The sequence below is a fragment of the Phoenix dactylifera genome, chromosome 6, assembly GCF_051530095.1.
Source record: "Phoenix dactylifera cultivar Ajwa chromosome 6, Ajwa_hap1_PhDact_Kaust_v1.1, whole genome shotgun sequence".
In the NCBI taxonomy this organism is placed as follows: Eukaryota; Viridiplantae; Streptophyta; class Magnoliopsida; order Arecales; family Arecaceae; genus Phoenix; species Phoenix dactylifera.
Genome location: NC_143195.1, coordinates 24,628,042 through 24,655,352, shown reverse-complemented (window position 1 = coordinate 24,655,352; position 27,311 = coordinate 24,628,042). Strand labels below are relative to the sequence as shown.

Genomic DNA, 27,311 nt, shown 5'->3' with positions numbered 1-27,311 from the left:
ACTACTTCGTGCGAGAATAGGTGGTATGTGGCTCTTTATGTGTTCTTTCTAGTTTAGAACAAATTGTGAATCTACTTACCAAAGCTTGCCCTCTAGTTGCTTTATCACTTTACAATCCGATCTACTACTTGATTCCCCCTTAGGAACCAGTTTTGATGAAGAGTTGCCGCTTAATGCGATATCTAATCACTCCATGGAAGATGATTTTACTCTGGATCCCACCTTTTTAGGATAAGGATTTTTAGAAGTGCCTAGAAGAAAAATTGAAAGGAAATTAGACTAATTGGGCACAGGAAACTAAATCTAAACTAGTGACTAAAGAAGAAAAAATTATGAGGATACAAATTTGGGAATTTAGTAGGGAAGGGGAGGTATCAGAACACCTTGTGTTCCCTGAAACCCAAATAATAAAGAGACTACTTGGAGAATACACAAAGTAGATTGTGCAATGCTAATGCAAAAATTAAAATAAAGTTAATACTAGAGAAGAACGAAAAGTAAAGAGAGATTGTAAACAGTTTTATTATTCAACTAATGAAAAATAGAAGACTTGGAACCCTACTTTTATAATTCTCTTGTTTTTTCTTATTTTTTTGGGAGGTTCAACTTGAGTGGATTTAACGAAATCCTTTTTCTTCTTCGTGATAGGATTAGTAATGAAGTTATAGCTGCAAAATTTACGCACACTCTTGTATGCACATGCACATACAAACAAACATGCATAGCAGATATAATAATAGAAATAATTAAACGAAGTTAAAAAATATTATTTAGCCAAGGATCCTAAATGGTTTTCCTCCTAGCTGAGATCTTAATTGATATATAGATTTCTTAACTGCTAAAACAGATAATATAATCAATATTTTGAGCCTTGGTATCTCGGCTAATAAAAGTCGATATATCCTGATAATTCACCCGATATAATATTAAAATATAGAATAATTTTCATAATCTATTATTTAACATATTAAACTAATTTTAATTATAAATATTTAAATTAATATACTAATTATATAATCCTGGATTTATTTTATCTATCAAGGTTTTGATTTCATCCGAGATCTTGGAATATCCTAGTTTCTCTTTTTTTCTTTTGCCAAAATTTCTATCTTAGTCTATCCGAGATAACGACCCATCTAGATACTGGACATCCGCTGAGATAATTAAAATCTCTAGGCTTAAAAACACAAATTTGATAACATAGTTAAGATAAATCACAGTGCACCCATAAGAACTCTAGGCTTAAAAACACACATTTGATATCATAGTTAAGATAAATCACAGTGCACCCATAATAATTTTTCTTTTCTAGCTTGGTAGGTAATCTATAAAGCAATGCTGATGGAGTGTGGGCACCCTACCTAGGTATTAATTGGCATCACGAGGATAGGTGGAGGAGATTGTTTGTTCCACATCATCTGATAAGGGGCTATCACCTAATAGATTAGTTTTTTTAGACTGTCACACGAGTTTATAGGCCCTAGCTCCACCTAATGGATTAAACTTTTTGGACTGTGAGTCTGTAATGCTGGGCCGGCATCTGCTGATAACCAACTTAGGACTTGGTTTGGCATAGCCAAAACATTCATCCTTAGCTCAATCTAACTAAAGAGTAGGTCTCTTATTTTGTTCAAGTCGGACTCTGAAATAGTATAAGACTAATTTCTCGAAAACCTACATCTGGTCATAGCCCAATAGTACAAGCCTGGCCTGTGAGAACATTTTCTAAGCTCTTTTATTTTTTATTTTTGATATACAGCTCTTTTATTTTTCGATGAAAAGACAATAGAAACAAAGAGCCCCTTATTGCAATGAAGATGCACATTCATTACGGAAAGCTTATGAAGGACTTGTTTGGCTGCCCAAAAGTGGGCAAGGAAATTTGCCTTTGGCCCAAAAATTACTACCTCAGGAGTTGGGAGCCAAATCATTTTCTATCTTGAGCCAAACTTATCTAAAAACATTTGAATGACTTTGGTTGTTGAGGTGTCAAAGTCACTTTAACTAAAGACTTCTCAAACCAAACATGCCCCAAGCAAATGACAGTAAGGAAGGATTAACATCTCTTTTACAAGGCAAACTCTTTTACATTATGCTTTTAAGGCCTCTTCGCTCTCTCTTCGCATACATGCATGTGCACTTAATATACCTTAATGCAGACCCAAGATAAGTATAAAACAGTTTTTTCCCCTTTTCATCAAAAAAAGGGTTTTACTTTTTCCATCAATTGCAACGGTCAAAGTTGAAACTTTGGTCTTGAAAGACATTCTAATTTTTCATGTCTTGCATAAGGATGGTGTTTTTGGATATTATATAAGTAGCATCATTGTTATGCTATCGTCAGGTCAAAGTATGTTGTCTCACACCAATGCTCCAAATGGGCTAACTTGATTAGATCCGGACCCATGGTTCGAGTTAGGTTTAAAAATTGGACTCAATCTAAATTTTGGGTTGGGTCTAGGTCTTGCATATTTTAACCTGGCCCAACTTTTATATCATTCGAGTATTGGTCAACAAGAAATAGGCCTGACCCAACCCGAACTAGACCAGGCCAAGCCAAAAACCCGAATCATCCTCTTCCTTCTTGTTTCTAACTATCTTTCCTTTTTTTGTAATTTACGAAATGAACTCTTGCTTAACTAATTTCTCTTTTCATCTCAACAGATTACATCTCCTCTTGTCTATTTTCACTTAAGCTACATTTAAATATTATATTTATTATTTTTTGGTGAATTCTTATTCTAATATTTTTATATCAATATGTATTTAAAATCACATTTTGTATATTAATAATGATTAATTACTTGGAGTTTTTAGTGAAAATTCAAGTTTATGTTGGATCCTTTTAGTTTTATTCAAATTTTTGGTAATTTTATATTAATTATAAAAAATAGCTTCTTTACTCAAATTATAAACTCGATTCAACCTAGTCCCCATCTGAACTCAAACATTTTAGATTTGGTTTTGGGTTATACTTGATCCTGATCTAACATGACCTAAATGATTTGCTAGGTCTAAATCCTTTCAATGGACCCAACCCATTGATGGGTTGGGTCTAGGTCCAAAATTATGATCTGAATATGATATTAGCAGGGTCTTAGTCTAACCCAACCTATTTATAGCCCTATATTATATTAAAGTAGAAGTTAGATTTCCATGGATGCTGTCAAGAGGTGGAAGTAGAGGATTGTAGTGTTTGCAAAAAAAAAAGAAACCTAAACCACAAGCCTTCAAGCCAAATGAATTAAGAAAATATTCATATATTATGTATATGCCAAAACTGGTAGGTTCATGTGGAGCAAATCGCTATTTTAACTTGTGATTCGAAGAGTTTCATAAATGAGCCTATCTTTTCATTAAAAATAGTCCATGAAGTTAACACAAACCATGGGGCCGACCGGTTGACAGTAACCTGCCCAATTTAGTTTTTAAAACTATGATAAAAGTGTCTATAAAATAATAAAAATCAAAAGAAAAATTGTATTTGTTAAATTTGTTTTTTTGATAGAGAGGGAGGGTTAACCATCTAAAATTTATTATAAATTAATATACACTATAGTAACAATGCAGTTTACATGAGAGTTGTTGGTTTGACCTGGTATAAGAAGTCATACTAGGAAAGGTGTGATGGGTGAGCATTGACATTGAGGAATGGTGCCACTAGGACTATTTAGCTGGGGTGTTCCTCCAATGCTATTTGTTGCTGGTGGTCCAAACCGAGAACGATTGACACAGCGGTGTGAACGGGGTTCCGTCTGAGTTGTCTTGGTTGGTGTTGGTTACGCTCCACCTTCCACCGGGAAACCTGTGAGCAAGCCTCGCACCACCACTGGGGTAGTGGGGGCCCTCCGACGATCAAGTCAGAGGAGATTGGAGGAGAAGGAGAGATAATAATCGCAAGCAAGAGAGTGCTCTGGAAGATATTGCTTACCCCCCCCTTCTCCCCCCAGCCGCATATATACCTGGCTGGGGGGTCTCTGAGGGGGGTTTGTCATCGTGGGCGCGGCGGAGTGGCCACTGACATGGCCGTTACAGGACGTCGTGGAGCAGCGCTGGGTACGGCCATGACAGGGCGTAGTGGAGTTCCGCTTTGTACGGCTGATACAGGAGATCGTGGAACAGCATCGGATACAGCCGTTGCAGGGAGTAGTGGAGCAGGAGGCCTCGGCGTGCCTCTGGGAAGCAGCCTGTCGTTATCAAGAGATCTCCGACTCGGGGTCGGAGTGCTGGATCAGGGGGCAGCCGACCCGGGGTCGGGCTGCGGTGCTGAGGATATCCGACTTGGGGTCGGATTGCTAGATTAAGGGGCAGCCGACTCGGGGTCGGGCCGCGAAGCCGAAGATGTCCGACTCGGGGCCGGACTGCTGGATCGAAGGGCAGCCGACTCGAGGTCGGGCTGTGGAGCCGAAGATGTCCGACTCGGGGTCGGATTGCTGGATCAAAGGACAGCCGTAGTCTTCATGGGCGCGCGTGCCGGTCACGTGGAGCATGGCGGCTTAGTTCCCCCGTAACAGTAGCCCCCCACTTCCGAGCCTGGAACCAGAAGGGGAACGGGTGAAGGGAGTGATGCTTCGAGATTGCCGCCATCCCTCGGAGAGGCGCGCGCGCTTCGAGCTCCCCGCCTTCTTTATGGCGTATGGCGGTTGTTGCTGACCTGGCAGTCTGAGGATTTTGGCGGACATCCTTCCTTAATGGTGTCGATTTGCCTTTGGGGCGCGAGCGACCCTTCGGCGGCCAGGCGTCCTCTGGCGTCATCGAGGCATCACCCGCCTTTCCGCCTATTTAACCGGGGGCCCTCCCCCGTCCGTCTTCCTCTTTACAGACATTTTCGAGTTTCCCCTTTGCGCTGCCGTTATTGCCGTCGGACTGTTCGCTTGCTTCTCCTTTGACGCTCTCGGAGCCGTTCTTCCTTCTCTTCCGGTGAGTTACCCCATTCTTCTACTTAGGGCTATTCGTACTTTCTCCTTTTGTACTAGTGTACCCCAGTCGTTCCGGTCTTTCCCCCCTTCTTGTCCCCGTCCTGACCGTAGGTTTATTGGCCATTAGGAATGGGCGAAGTGAGAGCAGACCGCATTAAGTCGGAGCTGGTCGCCGAGGACTTAGACAAACTCGTGGCTCGGTACCACCTTCCCGAGGCCTGCAACGTTACGCTCCCGGGGCCTGAGGAGAGGATGTCCCATCCTCCTCCAGGGAAGATCGCCATCAATGAGGGCATTCTCCAGGCCGGGTTCCGCTTTCCCCCTTCGGACTTAGTCGTGCAGGTACTCCGGGGTTTAAGAGTTGCGCCGACGCAACTGGTGCCGAACTCGTGGCGTGCCCTGACGGTCTTCCAGGTTCTCTGCCGCATGCACGAGATTCCCGCCACTCTGAATGTTTTTTGGGAGTTCTACAGCCTGAGTGGCCACCCCCAGGACAAAGGGTGGTGGTGCTTTGCGGCGCGGCGAGGGTGCGGCCTCGTCAAAGAGGCTCCTTCCTCCATTCACGGCTGGAAGGAGCGTTTCTTCTTCATCGATGTAGATCCCTCTTGGGAAATCAGGGCGACTTGGGAGACGCCGATGAAGTCCCCGATCGGCCTATCGAGACTGTCGAGGGAGGAATCCGATGGCTTGGCTGCCTTGAAGGGGTTGGTTGCCGAGGGCCAGCTCCCCCCGGTGGCCCGCCTTATTTCCGAGGATACCTTGGTGAATGTCGGTCTGAGCTCGGTCCCCACCGACCGTGAGCCCGCCACCATTTCTTTTTTGACTCTTTTCTCCTCTTTCGTCTCGTTCTTTCCTTCGGTTTCTCAGCCCTCGACCATCTCGTTCTTGTTGCAGAGATTGACGACGTCATGCGGTCGGACAAGGGACCGGCTGTTGGTAGGTCGTCCCTACTGGAAGCGGTCCGGAGGAGGAAACGAGCTCCTCCGAGCGGGGCCCCGCCGGCGAAGAAGTCCCGCAAGGAGGTGCCTCCGACGCCGACCGACGAGTCCGGGCCCACCGATCAGGGAGACGCCGTGGGCACGGACCGGCAGCTGACGCTGTATCAGCCCTCCGGTGGTGAGACTGCCGCTATTCCGGAGGTATCATCCGAGCCCGCTCGAGACGGACGGGTCGGGCGTGATCGGTCCCCGGTCCGGCCTTCGACTCAGCCGGCTCCTGATGATCCGAGGAGGGACGCGCCGAGGCCCCGGCCGAGCGGGGCCCTATCAATTCCTGGAGTGACCCCCGCCCCGAGCACAATCAGCAGGACTCTTTCCCAGGCGATGGATAAGGGTAAGGCTGCAGAACCACCATCCGGCTCCGGGGAGAAATCGGGGTCGGCCTTCACTACCGATGGCGCCCGAAACCTCATCGAAACAGTGCTGCTGGAGAAGGACCGTCGGCGGGTCCGGGAGTTGGGGGTCTCTGACGTCGGGGCTGCCAGCTGTGTCTGTCTCATGTCGGTGAGTGTTCTTCTGGCCGCTTTTCACCATTTATTAGCTCTGTTGTTCTCCGCCTGACGCCCTCACTTTTCCTATCTCTTAGCTCGCCCAGTACATGATCCGTCTAGAGGAGTGCTACAAGGAACAGGCGGGGCTTCTGGCGAAGGCCGAGGACCGACTGAAAGCAGTGGAAGAGGGAGGCCAGGCCGTGGCGGGCAGGACGACCGGGGACCTCGAGGCGAGACTCCGGGAGGCCGAAGAGCGGGCACTCGGCTTCGCCGCCCTCGAGAAGCAACTGTTGGAAGCTCGGGAGCAACTCAAAGTCGCCTCGGGCCTCGAAAGCAGGGTTAAGAAGGCGGAGGAACGAGCTGAAAAGCAGTCCCGGAAGGTCGCGGACTATCGAGAGAGGTGGGAGAAGGCTCAGCGGTCTGCCGACAGCGCCCGCAACCGAACCCGGTCTCTTGAAGCCAAACTGGGCGAATTGGAGTCAGCCTTGGAGAGGTCTCGCGCGAACGACCAAGAGCTCCGTTCGCGCCTGGAGGAAGCTGAGGCCGCTCGCACTGCTGCCGAGGCGGAGCGTAAGGAGGCTCAGGCTAATCTGCTGAGGGTCTCCTTCGAGGCTGAAGACCGGATTGTGGCGAAGGTCTTGGAGGCTAAGGCTCAGATTACGGAGCGAGCAGAGGCGGCGCTGGCCGAGAAGAGTGCGGAGATCGGGCGCCAGGCGGTACAGGCTTATCGTCAGTCCGCCGAGTTCACCCGTGATATGTCGGAGGCGGTACGGGCCTATCGTCAGTCTGACGAGTTCGTCCGTGACGCGTCGGACGCGGGGTCCGAATCCTTCATCTTAGGCTTCGAGGAGGGCCTGGCAAGGGTGTCGGCTAAGTACCCCGAAGTTGACCTGAGTGGGATTTCCCTTCTCGACTCCTCTCCGGCGCCATCGCCTGCTGATTCTCCTACCGCCTCCCTACCCCCTGCGGACGAGCCCGACGCTCCCGACCCGGGGGTTTCTCCAAGCTGACCTCTTGTACCTTTCGTTGTCCTCTTTTTTTGTATGTCGGCATTTTACCAAATTGTATGGGCCTTGGCCCTGAAACAATGAAAATTAATACAAGTCGAATGTTTCTTCATCTCGCTTTCGTCCTCCTCTTTTTTTTCTTTTTAACTCTTGGCGGCATCTTGCCGACTCCTGACTCTCGAAGTTCTTCCGGCCCTAAGCCAGGCATCCGAGGGTTAGGCCTCAGGAAATTCTTCCGGCGCTAGGCCAGGCATCCGAGGGTTAGGCCTCAGGAAATTCTTCCGGCACTAAGCCAGGCATCCGAGGGTTAGGCCTCAGAAAATTCTTCCGGCGCTAAGCCAGGCACCCGAGGGTTAGGCCTCAGGAAATTCTTCCGGCGCTAAGCCAGGCATCCGAGGGTTAGGCCTCAGGAAATTCTTCCGGCACTAAGCCAGGCATCCGAGGGTTAGGCCTCAGGAAATTCTTCCGGCACTAAGCCAGGCATCCGAGGGTTAGGCCTCAGGAAATTCTTCCGGCACTAAGCCAGGCATCCGAGGGTTAGGCCTCAGAAAATTCTTCCGGCGCTAAGCCAGGCATCCGAGGGTTAGGCCTTAGGAAATTCTTCCGGCGCTAAGCCAGGCATCCGAGGGTTAGGCCTCAGGAAATTCTTCCGGTACTAAGCCAGGCATCCGAGGGTTAGGCCTCAGGAAATTCTTCCGGCGCTAAGCCAGGCACCCGAGGGTTAGGCCTCAAGAAATTCTTCCGGCGCTAAGCCAGGCATCCGAGGGTTAGGCCTCAGAAAATTCTTCCGGCGCTAAGCCAGGCATCCGAGGGTTAGGCCTTAGGAAATTCTTCCGGCGCTAAGCCAGGCATCCGAGGGTTAGGCCTCAGGAAATTCTTCCGGTACTAAGCCAGGCATCCGAGGGTTAGGCCTCAGGAAATTCTTCCGGCGCTAAGCCAGGCACCCGAGGGTTAGGCCTCAGGAAATTCTTCCGGCGCTAAGCCAGGCATCCGAGGGTTAGGCCTCAGGAAATTCTTCCGGCGCTAAGCCAGGCATCCGAGGGTTAGGCCTCAGGAAATTCTTCCGGTACTAAGTCAGGCATCCGAGGGTTAGGCCTCAGGAAATTCTTCCGGCGCTAAGCCAGGCACCCGAGGGTTAGGCCTCAGGAAATTCTTCCGGCGCTAAGCCAGGCATCCGAGGGTTAGGCCTCAGGAAATTCTTCCGGCACTAAGCCAGGCATCCGAGGGTTAGGCCTCAGGAAATTCCGCTCGTTGGTCGGCCAAGGCTGGCGCAAGCCGAGGCGACCGGTCGGGGCTTCAGGCTAGTCTGGTCCCGGGATGGTCATCGGGTTAGCCTGGCATCCGAGGGCCGAGCCTCGGAAAATTCCGCTCGTTGGTCGGCCAAGGCTGGCGCAAGCCAAGGCGACCGGTCGGGGCTTCAGGCTAGTCTGCTCCCGGGATGATCATCGGGTTAGCCTGGCATCCGAGGGCCGAGCCTCGGGAGATTCCGCTCGTTGGTCGGCCAAGGCTGGCGCAAGCCAAGGCGACCGGTCGGGGCTTCAGGCTAGTCTGCTCCCGGGATGATTATCGGGTTAGCCTGGCATCCGAGGGCCGAGCCTCGGGAGATTCCGTTCGTTGGTCGGCCAAGGCTGGCGCAAGCCGAGGCGACCGGTCGGGGCTTCAGGCTAGTCTGGTCTCGGGATGGTCATCGGGTTAGTCTGGCATCCGAGGGCCGAGCCTCGGGAGATTCCGCTCGTTGGTCGGCCAAGGCTGGCGCAAGCCAAGGCGACCGGTCGGGGCTTCAGGCTAGTCTGCTCCCGGGATGATCATCGGGTTAGCCTGGCATCCGAGGGCCAAGCCTCGGAAGATTCCGCTCGTTGGTCGGCCAAGGCTGGCGCAAGCCGAGGCGACCGGTCGGGGCTTCAGGCTAGTCTGGTCCCGGGATGGTCATCGGGTTAGCCTGGCATCCGAGGGCCGAGCCTCGGGAGATTCCGCTCGTTGGTCGGCCAAGGCTGGCGCAAGCCAAGGCGACCGGTCGGGGCTTCAGGCTAGTCTGCTCCCGGGATGATCATCGGGTTAGCCTGGCATCCGAGGGCCGAGCCTCGGGAGATTCCGCTCGTTGGTCGGCCAAGGCTGGCGCAAGCCAAGGTGACCGGTCGGGGCTTCAGGCTAGTCTGGTCCCGGGATGGTCATCGGGTTAGCCTGGCATCCGAGGGCCGAGCCTCGGGAGATTCCGCTCGTTGGTCGGCCAAGGCTGGCGCAAGCCAAGGCGACCGGTCGGGGCTTCAGGCTAGTCTGCTCCCGGGATGATCATCGGGTTAGCCTGGCATCCGAGGGCCGAGCCTCGGGAGATTCCGCTAGTTGGTCGGCCAAGGCTGGCGCAAGCCAAGGCGACCGGTCGGGGCTTCAGGCTAGTCTGCTCCCAGGATGATCATCGGGTTAGCCTGGCATCCGAGGGCCGTGCCTCGGGAAATTCCGCTCGTTGGCCATGCGCCTGTCGCTTGCAGCCCGACGGGGTTTCTCCGTGGCCAGCTGCGATCGTGTTTCTCCTCTTCTCCAAGCGTTGCCTGGGGAACACCAGAAGGGCATTAAACGCTAATTGATGCGTTACCTGGGAAATCGGATCGCCAGTTGCTGCTTGCGAGGAGTGTCAGTTAAGCGGCCGCGATGCGCGCGTTCTTCGAGGCGGATGCGGCCTGGGCGCGGGCGGAGATACGTGGACCTAGGGGTTCAGGGCACCCGGAGTGTCCTGCACAAAAAAATGCGATTAAGGAGAATGACGCTTAGAAAATCGCGGGAAGATACGCCTTGAGAGCCGGATCGGCTCCGGATTCAATGCGCCCGCATTTATTGGAGCCACCCGTATCGGAACAACCGGGGGGCCGCAGTTTGGCTATAAATATAGGTGCAGGTGCGATGGAGCCTGCCAAGCCGGAGCTGTTCAAGTTGCCATGGATCGTGGACCTTCTCTCTGGCGCATGGCTGAGAGACTCCTGCCGAAGGAACGGGAGGCGCGCCCCTCGCGACTTCAACCAACTAGCCGTTTCATCTGGGATCAGCAAGGAGGGTCTCCCCGGCGGAACTCCGCTCTAGGCGTTTCATCCGGGATCACATCTCCCCTCCTTGAAGTTCAGCCTCCCGATTGAGCTCTGCACCAGACGCCTGATCCGGGACCGCGCCTCCATATGCTCTTCCCCCTCGTATTCCTTCTCTCCCCTAACACTGGGGAGGACCGGAATATCCCTTGGAGGTGGCGTTCCTCTGGAGGCAGCGGGAGCTTCGTCGGCGGCGGCTCCTCATCCTCTTCGTGGGGCGTGGATGGCGCCTCCGGTTGGAGGCAGTGTGGACTTCTCCTTCGTCCACTTCTTCTTCATCCGCGCCGGCTCTTCGTCTCTTTCGTGAGATGCCGATGGCGCCTCCGGTTGGAAGCACCCACTTCCGACGGGATTGCAACCGCTTCAGATGGAGGTTTCGGAATCCCAGATCTTCAGCTCCTCGGAGTCTCCACCTCTTCTTTACTTTCTTTACACCCTAATTCCCCCATGGGAATTCCTTGTAATCACACGAGCACGCCGTTGTAACCAGAAATTATTGAAATGCAAAGCGTTATACATTTTTGAACTGTCTTTCTGGCATCGTCGTTCTACTGGTAATACATCCGCAGGTTAGCGGAATTCCAGCTCCTTAGAATTTCTCGACCATCTAGGGCCTCCAGCTGGTAGGAGCCAGGTCGGTTTACCCAACGAACCTTATATGGGCCTTCCCAATTTGGCGCTAGCTTCCCACCTTCCGCAGGTCGAGATGCTTTAGCTCGCCTTAGCACCAGATCTCCGATTCTGAAAAGCTTCGGTCGGACCTTGGAGTTGTAATATCGGGCCACCCTCCGCTGATACATCGCCATCCGAACCTGCGCCATTTCCCTCGCTTCTTCCAAGAGATCCAGGTTCCCTCGGAGTTGTTCCGAATTGGCCTCGGGTCGGTGCGCGGCCACCCGAGGTGAGGGGAGTCCGAGCTCCACGGGGACAACGGCTTCCGTGCTATAGGTTAGGCTGAAAGGCGTCTCCCCGGTAGGGGTCCGATGCGTGGTCCGATACGCCCAAAGGACATTCTCGAGTTCTTCGACCCAAGCTTGCCCCGTCCGACCGATTCGCGCTTTGATTCCTTGGAGGATTGTCCGATTTGTGACCTCGGCCTCGCCGTTGGTTTGGGGATGCGACACAGATGTGAACCGATGCTCGATCCCGAACTCCTCGCAGAAGTCACGGAAATGCTTGTTGTCGAACTGTCGCCCATTATCCGAGATGAGGACCCGAGATACCCCAAATCGGACAATGATGTTCTTCTTCACGAACTTCCGGACTTGCACCTCCGTGATAGTGGCCAGCGGCTCTGCCTCCACCCACTTGGTGAAGTAGTCGATTGCAACAATCAAAAATTTCCGCTGAGCTGAAGCGACGGGGAATGGTCCGAGGATATCCATTCCCCACTGGGCGAAGAGCCAGGGTGCAGTGATTGGTGCCAAGGGGACAGAAGGGACTCTCTGGACGTTGGCGTGGCGCTGGCAGGCGTCACATTTCCGCACATGATCCTTTGAGTCCTCCAACAAGGTAGGCCAATAATAGCCTTGCCTCATGATCTTATGCGCCAAGGACCTAGCCCCCAGGTGCGATCCGCAGATGCCTTCGTGGACTTCGCTGAGGGCGTAGGCCGCTTCCGAGGGGCGGAGGCACCTCAAGAGGGGGGCGGTGAACGAGGTCCGATACAGCCTCCCTTCATAGAGTACGTAGTGGGCGGACTTCATGACGAGTCGCCGAGCTTGATCTTCGTCCTCTGGGAGGATTCCTTCGGCGAGGTAGGCGACGAGCGGGTCCATCCAAGATGGCTCCGGATCAATCGCCATCACCGCTCCGGCCTCGCCGATGCTCGGGGCATCCAGGGTCTCCAGGTAGATCGCCCTCGACAAGTTGTGCGCGTCTGCGCCCACCAAGCGGGACAGCCTGTCGGCCCTGGCATTTTCGCTTCTTGGGACCTGCTGAATGTCAACACTGCCGAGGTCGGAAATGAGTGCTTGCACCTTCCAGACATAGCTCTGCAGGGTCGGGCTCCGAGCCTCGAACTCCCCTCGGACCTGCCCGACCACCAGCTGGGAGTCGGTGAAGACCTTCAAACGCCGGATGCCGAGCTCCTTGGTGAGTTTGAGTCCTGTGACTAGGGCCTCGTATTCCGCCTCGTTGTTGGTCACTGGAAATCCGAACCTCAAGGCATACTCGGCTATCACTCCATCGGGACTGGTAAGGACCAGCCCGGCCCCTCCACCTTCGGGGTTCGACGACCCATCAATGTGAAGCGTCCAGATTGGGAGGTCGAGGCTGGGTGTTTCCAGCGGCCTAAGTTCCGCCTCCTGCACAGTGCACTCAGCGAGGAAGTCCGCGAGCACCTGGGCCTTGATGGCGGGTCGGGGCTGGTAGCGGATGTCGAACTCACCAAGTTCCACTGCCCACTTCACCAGCCGTCCCGCATTCTCAGGATTGCTGAGGATCTGCCGCAGTGGTTGATCGGTCAAGAGGGTGACAGGATGAGCCTGGAAATAGGGGCGAAGCCTCCTGGCCGCAGTGAGCAGCGCGAAGGCGATCTTTTCCGCCTTCGCATACCGCGTCTCGGCATCCCGTAGGACCCGGCTGATGTAGTACACAGGCTTCTGGAGCTTTGCCTCTTTCCGAACCAGTACTGCGCTGACTGCGGTTGGGGAGACCGCCAGATAGAGGTAGAGCATCTCCCCCTCTTGCGGCTTGGACAGCAGGGGAGGAGACGCCAAGTACTCCTTGAGTTGGTCGAATGCCACTTGACATTCGGCCGTCCAAAGGAAGTCTTTCGGACGCTTCAACACCTTGAAGAACGGTTGGCAGCGTTCGGCCGATTTTGCCACAAATCGTCCGAGCGCGGCGACCCTTCCAGCGAGCTCCTGAACCTCCTTCACTTTGGTCGGAGGGGACATATCTTGGATGGCCTTGATTTTGTCCGGGTTGGCCTCGATCCCCCGCTGGTTGACAATGAAACCGAGGAACCTCCCGGCCGAAGCACCAAAGGCGCACTTCGCTGGGTTCAGCTTCACGCGAAACTTCCGCAAGGTGGCGAAAGTCTCCTCCAGATCCGCAATGTGCTGGTCTGCATGGCGACTCTTCACCAGCATATCGTCCACGTACACCTCCATGTTCCGGCTAATCTGCTCCTTGAAGATTTTATTGACGAGGCGCTGGTAAGTGGCGCCAGCATTCTTCAGACCAAAGGGCATTACCTTGTAACAGTACAGCCCCCGGTCTGTTATAAAGGCAGTTTTCTCCTCGTCCTGTGGAGCCATCATTATTTGGTTGTAGCCGGAGAAGGCGTCCATGAAAGACAGCAGCTGATAGCCGGAAGTCGCGTCGACCAGTTGGTCTATCCGTGGAAGCGGAAAGCTATCCTTGGGGCACGCCTTGTTCAGGTCGGTGTAGTCGACGCACATCCTCCACTTTCCGCTCGCCTTCCGGACAAGTACGACGTTTGCCAGCCACTCGGGGTAGCTCACCTCCCTTATGAAGCCTGCATCCAAGAGTTTGTCTACCTCCTGGTCGACCACCCGGATCCGATCCGGGGCACAGTGTCTCTTCTTCTGCTTTACTGGTCGGTGGGTCGGGTCGACGTTGAGGGCGTGAGAAATGACCTCCGGGTCGATCCCGGGTACATCGACCGCCGACCAGGCAAATACATCAGCATTGGCTCGGAGGAATTCCACTAACCTGAGCCGAGCTTCCGAGTCGAGGTTGGCACCGACCCGGACCGTACGGTCCGGGCGACCCTCCTCAAGGGGAACTTCGATCACACCCTCGGCCGGCTCCCCGTGCCGCAAAGCCACCTCGTCTCTGGCGTCAAGGGACTCGACGCTTAGGGCCTCCACGGGCTTCTTCCCTTTGAGAGTTGCTAGGAAACATTGCCGTGCGGTCGGTTGGTCACCTCGGACCTCTCCAATCCCGGCCGCCGTGGGGAACCGCATTAGCAAATGGTATGTAGAGACTACCGCGCGAAGGGCGTTCAGTCCGGGTCGTCCGAGGATAGCGTTGTAGGCCGAGGGAACACGGACGACCAAGAACCCGAGCCGCACCGTGGCTTCTGCGGGTGCAACGCCCGCAGTCACAGGCAGCTCAACGACACCTTCGGCCGAGATAGCGTCTCCAGTGAATCCTATGAGGGGGGTGGATGTTTTGTGCAACACTTGTCGGGACAAGCTCATCTTTTGGAAGGCCTCGTAAAACAAAATATCAGCTGAGCTTCCACTATCCACATGAACACGCCTTACATCATAGTTCGCCATAGTGAGGGAGATCACCATGGCATCATCATGGGGGGGCTGAACCCCCTTTACATCCTCATCACAAAAAGTGATTACATTTTCGACCCGCTGCCTCTTCGCGACGGCCACCCCTGATGCTTCCACCGAGCCCCCTGCGTTCCTCACAGGCCGAGAGCAGCCCCCAGTGATGGTGTGGATCACGCCCGCGACGGGTCGATTCTGCTCCCGAGGGTCCTGAGGGGCCGGGTCGGCCGGGCGCGGGTCTGCGGGGGGACGTCGGTCGTTTACATATCGACCGAGACGCCCTCGGCGGATGAGAGCCTCGATCTCGTCCCGAAGCTGGAAGCAGTCTTCGGTGTCGTGGCCGTGGTCTCGGTGGTACTCACAGTACGCTCGAGAGGGCCTCCTCCCAGGGATTTTCTTCATCTGCCTCGGGACCGGGAGGTTCTCCCGCCCCTTGACCTCCATAAGGATCTGGGCCCGGGGGGCCAGGAGTGGGGTGTACCGGTTGAAGCGTCGGTGCGGAGAACGAGGGCGTGGGGCGCCGTGGTTCCTCGCCGGTGACGGGCTTCTGCGCCGATGTTGAGGCGTCGGGCTCCTCCTCTGGGGTGCCTCTTTTCGCCTTTTCTTCCCGAGCTTTAGAGGGGCCTCGGCGGCCTCCTTGTTCCGGTGGGCGGCTGCCTCCTCGGCGTCTGCATACTGGTTCGCCCGAGACAACAGCTCCGGGAAGCTCCGCGGCAGGCGTTTGTCCAGGGAGAAGGTGAGTCTGCCCTTCCGGAAGCCACGCTTCAGGGCTGAGAGAGCCACCTCCTGGCTCAGGTTTCGGACCTCCAATGTAGCCTTGTTGAAGCGGGTAAGGTAATCCCGCAGGCTTTCTCCCTCGTTTTGCCGGACATCAAAGAGGGAGTCGGAAACCAATCGCCGCCGGCTACTGACGGCGAAATGGCTGATGAAGAGGCGAGTGAACTGGTCAAAGGACTGGATAGAGTCAGCCTCCAGGCCGGCGAACCACGCCCTGGCTGGGCCACGGAGGGTCGCCGGGAAGGCCTTGCAGAGGAGGGGATCTGATGCTCCATGGAGGAGCATAAGAGTCCTGAAACTCTCCACGTGATCCCGCGGGTCCGCCGCCCCGTCATAGGGCTCGATCGCCGGCATTTTGAATCCCGGCGGATTTGGGGTCCGCAGGATCCTCGAGGCAAGCGCCGGTTGGGAGGAGATCTCCAAGTCGACGAAGAGATCTTTGGAGTGGCCCTTCAGGACCTGGAGTTGTCTGTGGAGATCGTCCACCCGCCGGTCCAGGGAGCGCGACCGGTGGGTGGGAGACAAGGAGCGGCGCGAGGGGGACCGACTGGAGTGCGGGCCCCTCGAGGACTGGGGGGTCGGAGAACGCGCCCGGGTCCGCCTCTCGTACCCCGCGCAGCTTCGATGAGAAGGTCCTGGTAGAATGGACCGTGCTCGAGAACCTTCCTCGCGCCGGCGCTCCTCCCCATGGGAGAGGAAGGAGCGCGGGTTGAGGAAGACAGGTGAGCGCTCGGGGGGCAGCGGCTCCTGGGCCCACTGTGGCGCTCGAGACATCACACCCTGCAGGTTCTGCACTACCTCCGCGAGGGTGTGAACCTGCTGGGCTAACTGGTCGAACTGAGCGGCTTCGACCATCTGAATGGGGGGTGGAATGGTGGAGTGTTGCTGAGAATGTGTTGGAGACGCAGCGGCCTCCCGGCCGGAGGCGCGAGAGGCCCCGCGACCGGAGGTATTGGAAGCTCCACGACCACCTCGCCGTGCCATTACGATCGCTCTGAGATCAGGCCCTTCCTCTAGCGCCAACTGTTGCTGGTGGTCCAAACCGAGAACGATTGACACAGCGGTGTGAACGGGGTTCCGTCTGAGTTGTCTTGGTTGGTGTTGGTTACGCTCCACCTTCCACCGGGAAACCTGCGAGCAAGCCTCGCACCACCACTGGGGTAGTGGGGGCCCTCCGACGATCAAGTCAGAGGAGATTGGAGGAGAAGGAGAGATAATAATCGCAAGCAAGAGAGTGCTCTGGAAGATATTGCTTACCCCCCCTTCTCCCCCCAGCCGCATATATACCTGGCTGGGGGGTCTCTGAGGGGGGTTTGTCATCGTGGGCGCGGCGGAGTGGCCACTGACATGGCCGTTACAAGACGTCGTGGAGCAGCGCTGGGTACGGCCATGACAGGGCGTAGTGGAGTTCCGCTTTGTACGGCTGATACAGGAGATCGTGGAACAGCATCGGATACAGCCGTTGCAGGGAGTAGTGGAGCAGGAGGCCTCGGCGTGCCTCTGGGAAGCAGCCTGTCGTTATCAAGAGATCTCCGACTCGGGGTCGGAGTGCTGGATCAGGGGGCAGCCGACCCGGGGTCGGGCTGCGGTGCTGAGGATATCCGACTTGGGGTCGGATTGCTAGATTAAGGGGCAGCCGACTCGGGGTCGGGCCGCGAAGCCGAAGATGTCCGACTCGGGGCCGGACTGCTGGATCGAAGGGCAGCCGACTCGAGGTCGGGCTGTGGAGCCGAAGATGTCCGACTCGGGGTCGGATTGCTGGATCAAAGGACAGCCGTAGTCTTCATGGGCGCGCGTGCCGGTCACGTGGAGCATGGCGGCTTAGTTCCCCCGTAACACTATTGAAAATGTAAACCCAATTTAATGGTTTCTTTTGTCTTTTTGCTTTATGGCATTCTATATAATTTTTTGGAACTCAAAAGTTTTGTCATCATAAAAAATGGAGAGATTGTTGAAGCTAAAATGGTTAATTTTGATGATGCAAAAATAGTTAAGTCAAAAGTTGACTAATAAATTTGTTTTGAGTTTAAGTAATTAATTTCAGAAAGTAAGAAGAAAACCTTCAGCCACTCTCAAATAAAGATCATTCATCTGAAGCACCATATCAAGAAGCTAACTCCAAAAGGCTATGAAGACATTCCTTGGAAGCTCATAGACAAGCACTTAAAATTTTAGTCTGAGTTACTTTAAGAGTCGACCCCAAACTTGCAACGAGTCGACCCAGCATACTATCGCTGACTGATGCACCTTCATAAGAGGACTTCAACATATCGCAAGTCGACTCCATAATAGTCTTAGAGGACAGACAGAAAGCCAAAGAATTCATCTTATTGACAAGTTGACCCATAAAGTACTCGGGCTGACTCTAGCTTAGCACGAGTCGATGCCAGATAAAGGCGAGTCGACCCCAGACAAAGGTGAGTCGATTCCAGAATGGCCATAGAAAAAAGATAAAGAGCTGAAAAAATTACTGCATTGGCGAGTCGACCCATCGAATTCATGAGCAGACTCTAGTAAAACTAGAGCCGACCCTAGAAACAGTCGAGTCGACCCCTAAAGTCAACAAGTCGACTCCTAAAACATCTTTAGTTGACCCCTGAATTAAGAGAGAGTCGACACCATAAGTGCCATAGATGAAAGACAGAGTGTAGTAGAAACAGAAGCAAGCTCGAGCCAATTCGTGAAGATCACGACTCAACTTTTGAAAATCTTGAGTCGACCCAAAAAACAGTAAGTCGACCCCTCTGCGCCTAACAACTATAACAGCTAGTTTTTCTACGAATCTGAACGGCTATTCGTCTTACAACAGCTTTATTAACTGTCTAACAGCTAGAAAAGTATTCCAACCTTCTCTAAAAGGTATAAATGGATAGGAACACCAAAGGATAAGGAGAACTCAAGCGCTATAAAGATAAATCTACTAGAGCCAGAAAAAGAGAGCAAAAAGAGAGTGCTTCAATGAGTAAATCATTCAAAAGCTTTCATTGTGAGCTAAAAGATCACATCATTAATATCAGTAAGTTGGTGAAGTAGCTTCAACAGTATTCAAGTCAACTAACAGAGTGTAGATCTATTTATTATTTTGTATTGATTCTCTTGGAGCTGTATTCATTATAACAGCATTTACTTCTTTCTATTCTTTGCTATAACAAATTTTAAAGATTGAAACTTGGGGGAAAGGTCCATCCAAACCTATAATTAGATTGTGTTGAGTCTGGGATAGGCTCGAAGAAGGTTTTGGTTAATTTTTTGAAAAGTCAACTAGATTGGTTGTGAACTCAAAAAACGATCGGTAAAGATTTTGGTTGATTGACCTAAAAAAATCAACTGAGTTTGGTTGTGAACTTGACAAATAACTGAGTTGTAATCTGGATTATAAATTATAGTAAAATTCTTAAGAAGTCTTGAGGAGTGGATGCATTTGCAGAGTTGGCACCGAACTACTATACATTTTCTGTGTTTGCCTTGTTTATTTTTCTTGCTTTAATTTCTTGCATATTTACCTAGTGCTTATTTACTAATTCAAATATTTATTTGTCAAGCATTTAATTCTACTGCATTATTTGCTAAAAATTTTGAAACACTCAATTCATGCTCTCTCTTGGGCTGCATAGCTGGGCAACTACCGCGGTCTGGGGTGCAAATGGAACAGGTGATTATGTATTGGGCCTATTGTGCCATTGGCGTACTCGCGTTACTAACAGATTCGGTCATGCGGGTTACTAAATCCTAGAAGGTTTGGCCAATTATTATATGGATATTCAGATTCAAATTTTAAAAAATCAAGTGTATCTGCATCCATATTCGTATCCGAAAGATTTTTGAACTAACTATCCGTCTCCATATTTGGATTTGATTAGGCCAAAAAAATAGTATCTGAATTCAATCTAAATTGGATATGAAAATGGATATGGTCAAATATAATCTGATCTGCTTTCAGCCCTACCTCCACCACTACCATCTTGATTGTCTCAATCACCAATACCTCTTCCTCTATTGTCTTTGTCATCCTCACCCCCACTCGTCATATTTATATTTTTTAAAATAATTGACTATACCAAATATTTTCATATTTTAAAAAAATATTTTTCTATTTTAAAAATTTAAAAAGAAAGTGATGCCAAAGGTTATTACTTCCATCACACCCATCCATCCAATTCTCTGTCTCCTTTGTAAATTACTTGCATTCCATGCACCAACATCGGTAATAAAAGAAAAGAAATTAGAGAGGCGAAAACATAAACATGTGACATGAAAGCAGCGAAACACAATAAAAGAAAACCAATCATCCAATCCAAAAAGAATAAAAGCGACACAATCTTTACCCAAGCCGCCGCTCTCGCTACCAATATTATCGCCACCACCACCCTCAAACCTCCAAGCACTCAGATATGAACATCACAGTAAGTCCTCTCAAACCGAGCCGGCGATGAGAAGTGCACCACCGCCGGCGAGCAGTAGGCCGTCAGCTTGTAGTGCTTCGTCTTTGCCAGCCCCACCTTGAACCTAATCCTCGCTCTCACCTTCACCTCCAGTTCCACCGCCCCCGCCGACCGGTCATGCTGAAGATTATCTACCACCGGCGCCAACAGCGGCACCGACTTGGCAACAGGATCAACCTCGATGGTCGTCACATTTCGGTGGCCCTGGTAGAACGGTGCCACGTCGGAGAAGGCCACCATCTGGTTGGAGTACCACACGACAATGTCGACCGAGTCGTAGTACACCCCGACTCGGTGGTTCGGGTTTTCGGCTCGAAGAGTGAGGTTGAAGGTTGCGTTGAGCTCATTGGCAGTGAGGTTGAAGCCGTGGATGCTGGCGTCATCGACGGAGTACTCGAGCTGGGCTGGTCGGACGATGAGCCAGAAGATAAGAATGGCGAGGCAGGCGAGAATGATAAGGGCGAGGGCGGAGATGGCGATGCATGGCATGAGATTGGAGCGTCGCCTGCGCATGTGCAAGGGCGACTCGAGGTTGTGGCTGGTTCCAGATCCGGTCATGGAGGTGGTGGTGGTGATGGTGGTTGTGAAGGCATTGGAATGGGAATGGTTTTATAGAGAGAGGGTTGGAATATATAAAGATATGTGACAAGTGGTGGTTGCAGGCTGTACGGGAGGAGATGGCTTCATAGTACGGATAATGAGATCATAGGAGGGGATTCTTCTATGTTTTTTTTTCCTATTACGCTTGTGTTTCTTTCTTTTGTTTGCTTTGCTTTTGAGTGCCTTTGGCTTTGGAATCTTTCTACCACACTATAAGGATGTGGAAGAAGAAAGACGCTGCATAATGGCAAATATTTGTTACTTTTCTTGGTTGATTTAAGGTCCGGAATTTGCTCCATCTTATTAAATTATCGGCTGATCATTTAATCATTTTAATGAACTCAGCATGCATATGGGTCCAAGTCAACCAGTAGCCCTCCTATAGCCTCTTCTTTATTATGGCTTGTGCCCGAGCTCAATGATCAGTTCATATCAACCCACATCACTCTAATCGTGTCTCCAGCTCCAAGTCCTCAAACTCACTATCGTTCTTTACAAACACATGATAATGACCAACCACGACATATGACCAAAGTTCTATAGCCACTGCTGAGCTTGCTACTCCTGAATCGGTGAATTGCTTCTTCTCACATTGGTGATCATCACATAGTCACACGCTCCAAGGGGGCATTTGTAGCTTCCACTATCCCTCCCAAGTCCACTTACTTCACTCAATCTTAGTATGATTCTCAATGGTGTGAAGCGACGATAGATGAGTACAATGCCTTGCTCTCTAACGGTGCCTGGCTTTTAGCTCCAACCTATTCTTCACAACATGTTATTAGCTACAAATGGGTGTTCAAAATCAAAAGATGATTTGATGGCTCTATCGAGCGCTATAAAGCCCGCCTGGTCGTTAAAGGCTTCAATCAACAAGAGACTATTGATTATGATGGGACAATCAGCTCAATTATCAAGCTTGTCATAATTCGTACTATTCATTCTCTTGTAGTTTTAGAAGGTTGGTCAATTCAGTAATTAGATGTTAAAAACACATTCCTCCATAGACATCTCATTGAGGATGTTTATATGAAATAACCTCATAGTTTCACTAATCCGGACCATCCCACTAATGTTTGCAAGCTACAACATTCTCTTTATGATCTTAAACAGACACCATGTGTTTGGTTTCAGCGATTGAGCTCTCACTTACATACTCTTGATTTTCATAGGTCTAAAGCTGATGTCTTACATTTTATCAAGCATACCAAAGAATATGTGGCACTTTCTCTGGTTTATGTAGATGATATTATTTTTACTGATACTTTTACTACTTCATTGGATAACCTTATTACTTCTATATAAATTGAATTCGTCATAAATGATCTAGGCTCTCTTCACTATTTTTTGGGTAGTGAGGCTAAAACTACTACTTTTAGACTTCATCTGACCCAATCAAAGTATACTTCTAATCTTCTTCTCAAAACTAACATGGATGGTTCTAAGTTTGTTTTGACATCTATATCTATGGGGTCCCAACTTTCTCATTTTGATAGTTTGCCACTTTCTATTCCAACTCAATATAAGAGTATGGTGGGTGCACTTTAGTACCTTATTCTTACACGTCCTAACATTGCTTTTGCAGTCAACCAAGTATGTCAGTTTATAAATAGGCCCACTTCTACGCACTAGCTTACAGTCAAGCATATTCTTTGCTACTTGAAGCATACTATCAACTGTGGTATTTATTTAACCAAAGGCCTATCCTCTTCTCTACATGCCTATTCTGATGCCAATTGGGCCTATGATCCTGATGATCAGAGTTCTGTAAGTGGCTTCAATATTTTTCTTGGCCTTAATCTCATATTTTGGAATGCTAAAAAGCAAAGCTCTGTGGCATGTTCAATACCGAATCTGAATACAAAGGGCTTGCTAATGTTGCTGCTGAATTAATTTGGATTCAATCTTTACTACATAAACTAGGTATCTCACTTTCTCAAGCTTCTATACTTCGGTGTGATAATTTATTTGCCATACATCTCACTGCCAATCCCATGTTTCATGCTCGGGCTAAAAATATTGAAATTGATTTTCATTTGTTCGAGAGAGAGTAGCTCGTTGTCAGCTTTATGTTTGATTCATCTCCTCCAACGATCAATTCACTAATATATTCACCAAAGTATTTGCCTCCCAACGCTTTCAACAATTGCATTCCAAGCTCTCAGTGGTACCCATCTTAGGTTGCGGGGGGTATTGGTAGTATCTTCATCTCAGCCTCATATGAAGCCACATATCAAAGATCTATGATTCTAAAAATTTTGAATTTTGAATTCAAAATTTTGAATTCTAAATTTTAAATTTTGAATTTGAATTTTGAATTTTGAATTTTGAATAGCATAAATTTAAGATTGATTCTAGGAATCCATTTGTTATTTCTTTCTATCTTTGTATCATTCTAGTTGTAATCTCTTGTATATTCTCAACTATAAATATACATAATGACTACCTCATGAGAGCAGGTGGAAAAAGTTTTCCACAATATTCTTTTTTCCCACATATTCTTCTTTCCCACATTGAGTTAAGCTTACAGCTAACAAGTGAACTCAGCTCAAGCTTGAGCTGAGCCTTGATACCTCTTCTATGCTGTTGAGCCCAGAGGTCAGGTGTGCTCGAATTGTTTGTAGCCCTAGGTGAACTTTGAACAGATCTTCTGGCATTGTCTTGGTGTCACATACCACAGAATCATGCATATGATACTTGACAGAGTCCAGCCCCACTTGCCATTTTTGACAGAATCAGGAAGCAAAGAAGTAAAGGTTTTATCTGTAGAAATCAGTTAGCCTGCTGTTAGGGGTTTTTCATCTCATGATCATGATTTTTTTTTTTTTTTTTTAAGTAGAGATTTAGGAGGGTGTACTGCTTTGTTAATTAGATGAGAAGGTTTTGAAATAAAAATTCAAGTAGATAAGGAAAAAATGTGATTTTTGAAAATCCAACTTAAAAAAAAAAAACTTTAATTCATGATTGAAGAACTTCAATATAGTTTTATGATGTTTCATTGTATAATCAAACACCTGGTACTGTAAAACACTTGTAAGTTTTAAAAAACATAGAATTATAAAGCATCATGGACTTACAGAGCACCCAAATGCACCCTCTGTGTCACTCTGCAGGATTGTACTTCTATGATTGAGCTTCAATAGAAGTAGATCCTTGGAACCCTCAGTGTCACTCTCAAGGATTAAGCTTCAATAGTTGCAGATACTTAATAATCCAACTGACAGGACTTCTGATAGGCCAAAAATATGTAGAAATGACAAATTTTTATAGCTCATTAAAAAAAAAAAAAACAAAAGATGTAAATGAGATTCTAATTGCCAACTAAACTAGTAAATTGTACAATGCTCATAACTGTGTAGCTAATAACTAAAATTTGCTAGGTACTCCAACTGTTGTAATTTCCTAAAACTAATTAAGGTTATAGAATCATATATATCCCACTCCGGAGCAAATGCAGAAGCGGAGAGGCAGCTCTTGAACTAAGGCTACAAATCGATATGAATGCTGACCATATTCCAAGTATAGAATCTGAGGCCAAAGTTCACCCGCTCTATTTGTGATGACTGGGTTCAAATTTGGACTTCATTTTATAGTTTCTAGGCCAAATCAGATCATCAAATCAATTTGTGGTGAATCTTTTTGGCTCATGGGATCTTGAACCATGCTGGCCCTTAATTTGTAGCAATACTTACAAGATGGAATTTAATAAAAATCACTCTCAGTTGAGTGTTTCCAGATGCACATATAAAATTTCAATATGGGCACCATGTTTATTATATAAGCCACCACTGACGCAACCATATCAGCCCATGCTTGGCTTCATTTCAAGCCATATTTTTCTTTAGATATTGCATCTAACTTAAGCAGATAAGGTGGTTTTATAAAAAAAATTGCATGGAGCAAATCATTGGTGGAATACATTTTCATGCATATGTATTTTAATATATAACATAAACTTGGGAGTTCGCCTATATAAGGTGAGAATATCATTAACCCTAATCTCCCAAATGTTTCTGCTGCACAACACAAAGCACATAGGTTTGATTGAGAGGTTGTTCCCCAAACAGATTGAAGTATAAGAAGTCCCTTCCCCCACCTTTTTTCCAAGTATTTCTTTCTACCTTTTTAAGTCTTGCCTCACTATCAAGTTATTCCATATCATCCCTGAGAAAATTGTATATGTCACGCCCCCAAATATGGAACATATTACGGCCATACTATCAAGGGGTATTGCCTACAATGATACGAAACAAACAATCATAATCTGCATACAAATCCACCATACATAAAATAAAATAAAAGGTTTCAAATTCATCATTCATTAAACAATCAAAATAAATGCTGGTTTAAAGCATCAAAATCCAAAATCTCAAATTCAGAAAGCCAACAACTACAAATTTATAATCAATTTAAGAACTAAAATTCCCACTACAAAATCTCCAAGTTAGCATGAACTCTAAGCCTGCATAATTCATCTTTGGTAGTGACCCTTTTTGTCTAGAAAAAGAAAAGAAAATAAAGAGAGATGTGAGCTACATAGTTCAATAAGTAAAACTTATACTATCTTACTAGAGCAAGCAAAAAGTTTTACATGAATCAATGCATCATTTATTAAAAATAATAATTATTGAAATTATATTAATTATTTTTAATAAGATAAGGCATAATCCATTATGCATGCATAAATCATAAATATTTTTTATAAACATGTTATCTTTTTTACCAATTAGCCATATCATAGTTCAAAATATTGTTTACAGATATTTATACTAAGATCACTTTATATCCGTGACAAGGCCATATTTTGTAATCGATAAAGTATCACATTTTGTAGTTTATATGTTAACTTTATACCAACTTCGAGGGTCGTGTTTCATATGGAACTAATTCTAGATGTCAATCTATTCCAATTCTAGAGGCCACATATAGATATCTGAGAGCTTTTAAAATATTTATATTTTTTTCTTGAAACATACACATATAAGTAGGTGGTAAAATATTACATAGCATGATAAGATTCATATTTCACAAACGAGCTATTTTCATTAAAAATATTCATGGAACTACGTTTTATAATAAAGCATAATTTTCATAATACATATATTGATTTTTTTTTTCCTTACTGACAAATCAAATGCAGGAAAAATATATCATAGTTTAAAAATTAATAAGGAGTGTAAAGCCACTTACCTCTTTCACCTTAAACACCTTATAAGTTCACTACGTGAATCACTCGAACCTATTTAATATCATGCAAGTCCAACTAATTTAGATGCAATAACTTTAATATATTAAAACTTTAAGAGAGAAAAAAATGGGCGGTTGGTCGGGAAATGCATTCAGTGGCTTCAAGTGGGTGAGATCTTTAATGAATCATGAAGTAGGAATTCGATCAATGCACAAATTATTCAATACGGATCATTAATAGTGTGTTTCAGGAATACTCAACAACAATTTGGTGATGGGTTAACATGTTGCCTGGTTACCAGGATGGTTCAAGGTCTCTTCACTAGGGTCAACTTAAATCCATAGAAAAGAAAACTAGGAATATGTACTGGGATCCATAGATCTGCTTAGAGAAAGAGGAAGAAAAGAGAAACAAGAGAGAGAAAAAGAGATGCTTTACCATCTGTTTTATAAAAGAAAAGGGAGGCTCAGGCTCAGGTTGCATCAAACCGTGCCAAGGGGCATGGTCAATGGGTAGAGGTGGTAAACAATGGCCGACGGTGACTAGCTAAAGAGAAGATGAGAAAAAAGGACCAAAAAATAGGAAAACAAAGGCCTTTCCTCGTTTTAGGTTGTTGGCTATTCAGCAATTGTCGTGGAAGGTTGTAGGGAGGCCAAGGAACTTAGTTAGGAATCTGATGTCAAGAGGCAGTGACGTTGGCCGTTGGAAAAATGCAACAAGCAATCGAAAAAACAGGGGGTGGAAGAGAGTAGTCGGTTTCTCGAGAATTTGTAAGACCTGACTTTTAAGCAAATTGGGCCTGGTCCATTTGACCGGCCTCATTGAATTTGGCTCAAAATACCAAAAAAAAAGGCACATGCTTGGAGGGAGTCGCCTTCCTCCCAATCTCATTGGATGGAATCCGACTCTGAGTCTGATTCGGATCGCGGCCACCTCTATTTAGAGGCGTCTTGAGTCCTCTCTCACCCCCATCAGAGTTGTAGCCATGATTAGAGCTCACCGCCAGCGATTCTTTCATTTTTCTTGCTGAATGCCGATCACCTTCTCTTCGTTGTTGCAACCAATTTCTTGCCAAAAAATCAGGTAAGGACCTGGCCTCCCTCGAGCTACCCTCTCTCCCATTCTTCGGCTTCTTTGGAGCCCGATGACCGGTTGGTTGTCGCCATTTTTTGGCCAGAAGGGAAGCCCTATTTTTTCCTATTTCGGTATTTTCTCTTCTCCCATTTCAGCTAGTCATTGCCGGGCATAGCACACCATTGCACCGCATAGGTTGTCAACCACAGGGGGGTCGTCGGCCACAAGAGGCTGCTGTCGCCAAGCACTCTCATTCATTTGAGAAGGAGAAGAGAGAGAGCCTCACGTTTCTCCTCTTGACTCCTCTCTCCTCTCTTTCTCTCTCATCTCTCTTTTGGTTTCTTTTTATTTCTCTCTCTTCGCATGATTTTATGAACCCATCAGGAGGGTTCCAAATGTTTTCATTATGAACCCAGATCGACCCCAGTAGAGGATTTTGATCTAGTGTTGCTGCAACCATCCATCGTGTTAACTTTACCTCGACA

The 27,311-nt window shown here is 48.5% G+C and overlaps 1 protein-coding gene across 1 annotated transcript; it reads right to left on the bottom strand.

Moving 5' to 3' along the window:
* Nucleotides 1-19,437: 19,437 nt before the first annotated feature.
* Nucleotides 19,438-20,624, bottom strand: LOC103719556 (uncharacterized protein At1g08160-like). Its single transcript, XM_008808854.4, has one exon. It carries the CDS (start codon nucleotides 20,520-20,522, stop codon nucleotides 19,908-19,910), a length of 615 nt encoding a protein of 204 aa, XP_008807076.3. The 5' UTR covers nucleotides 20,523-20,624; the 3' UTR covers nucleotides 19,438-19,907.
* Nucleotides 20,625-27,311: the final 6,687 nt, after the last annotated feature.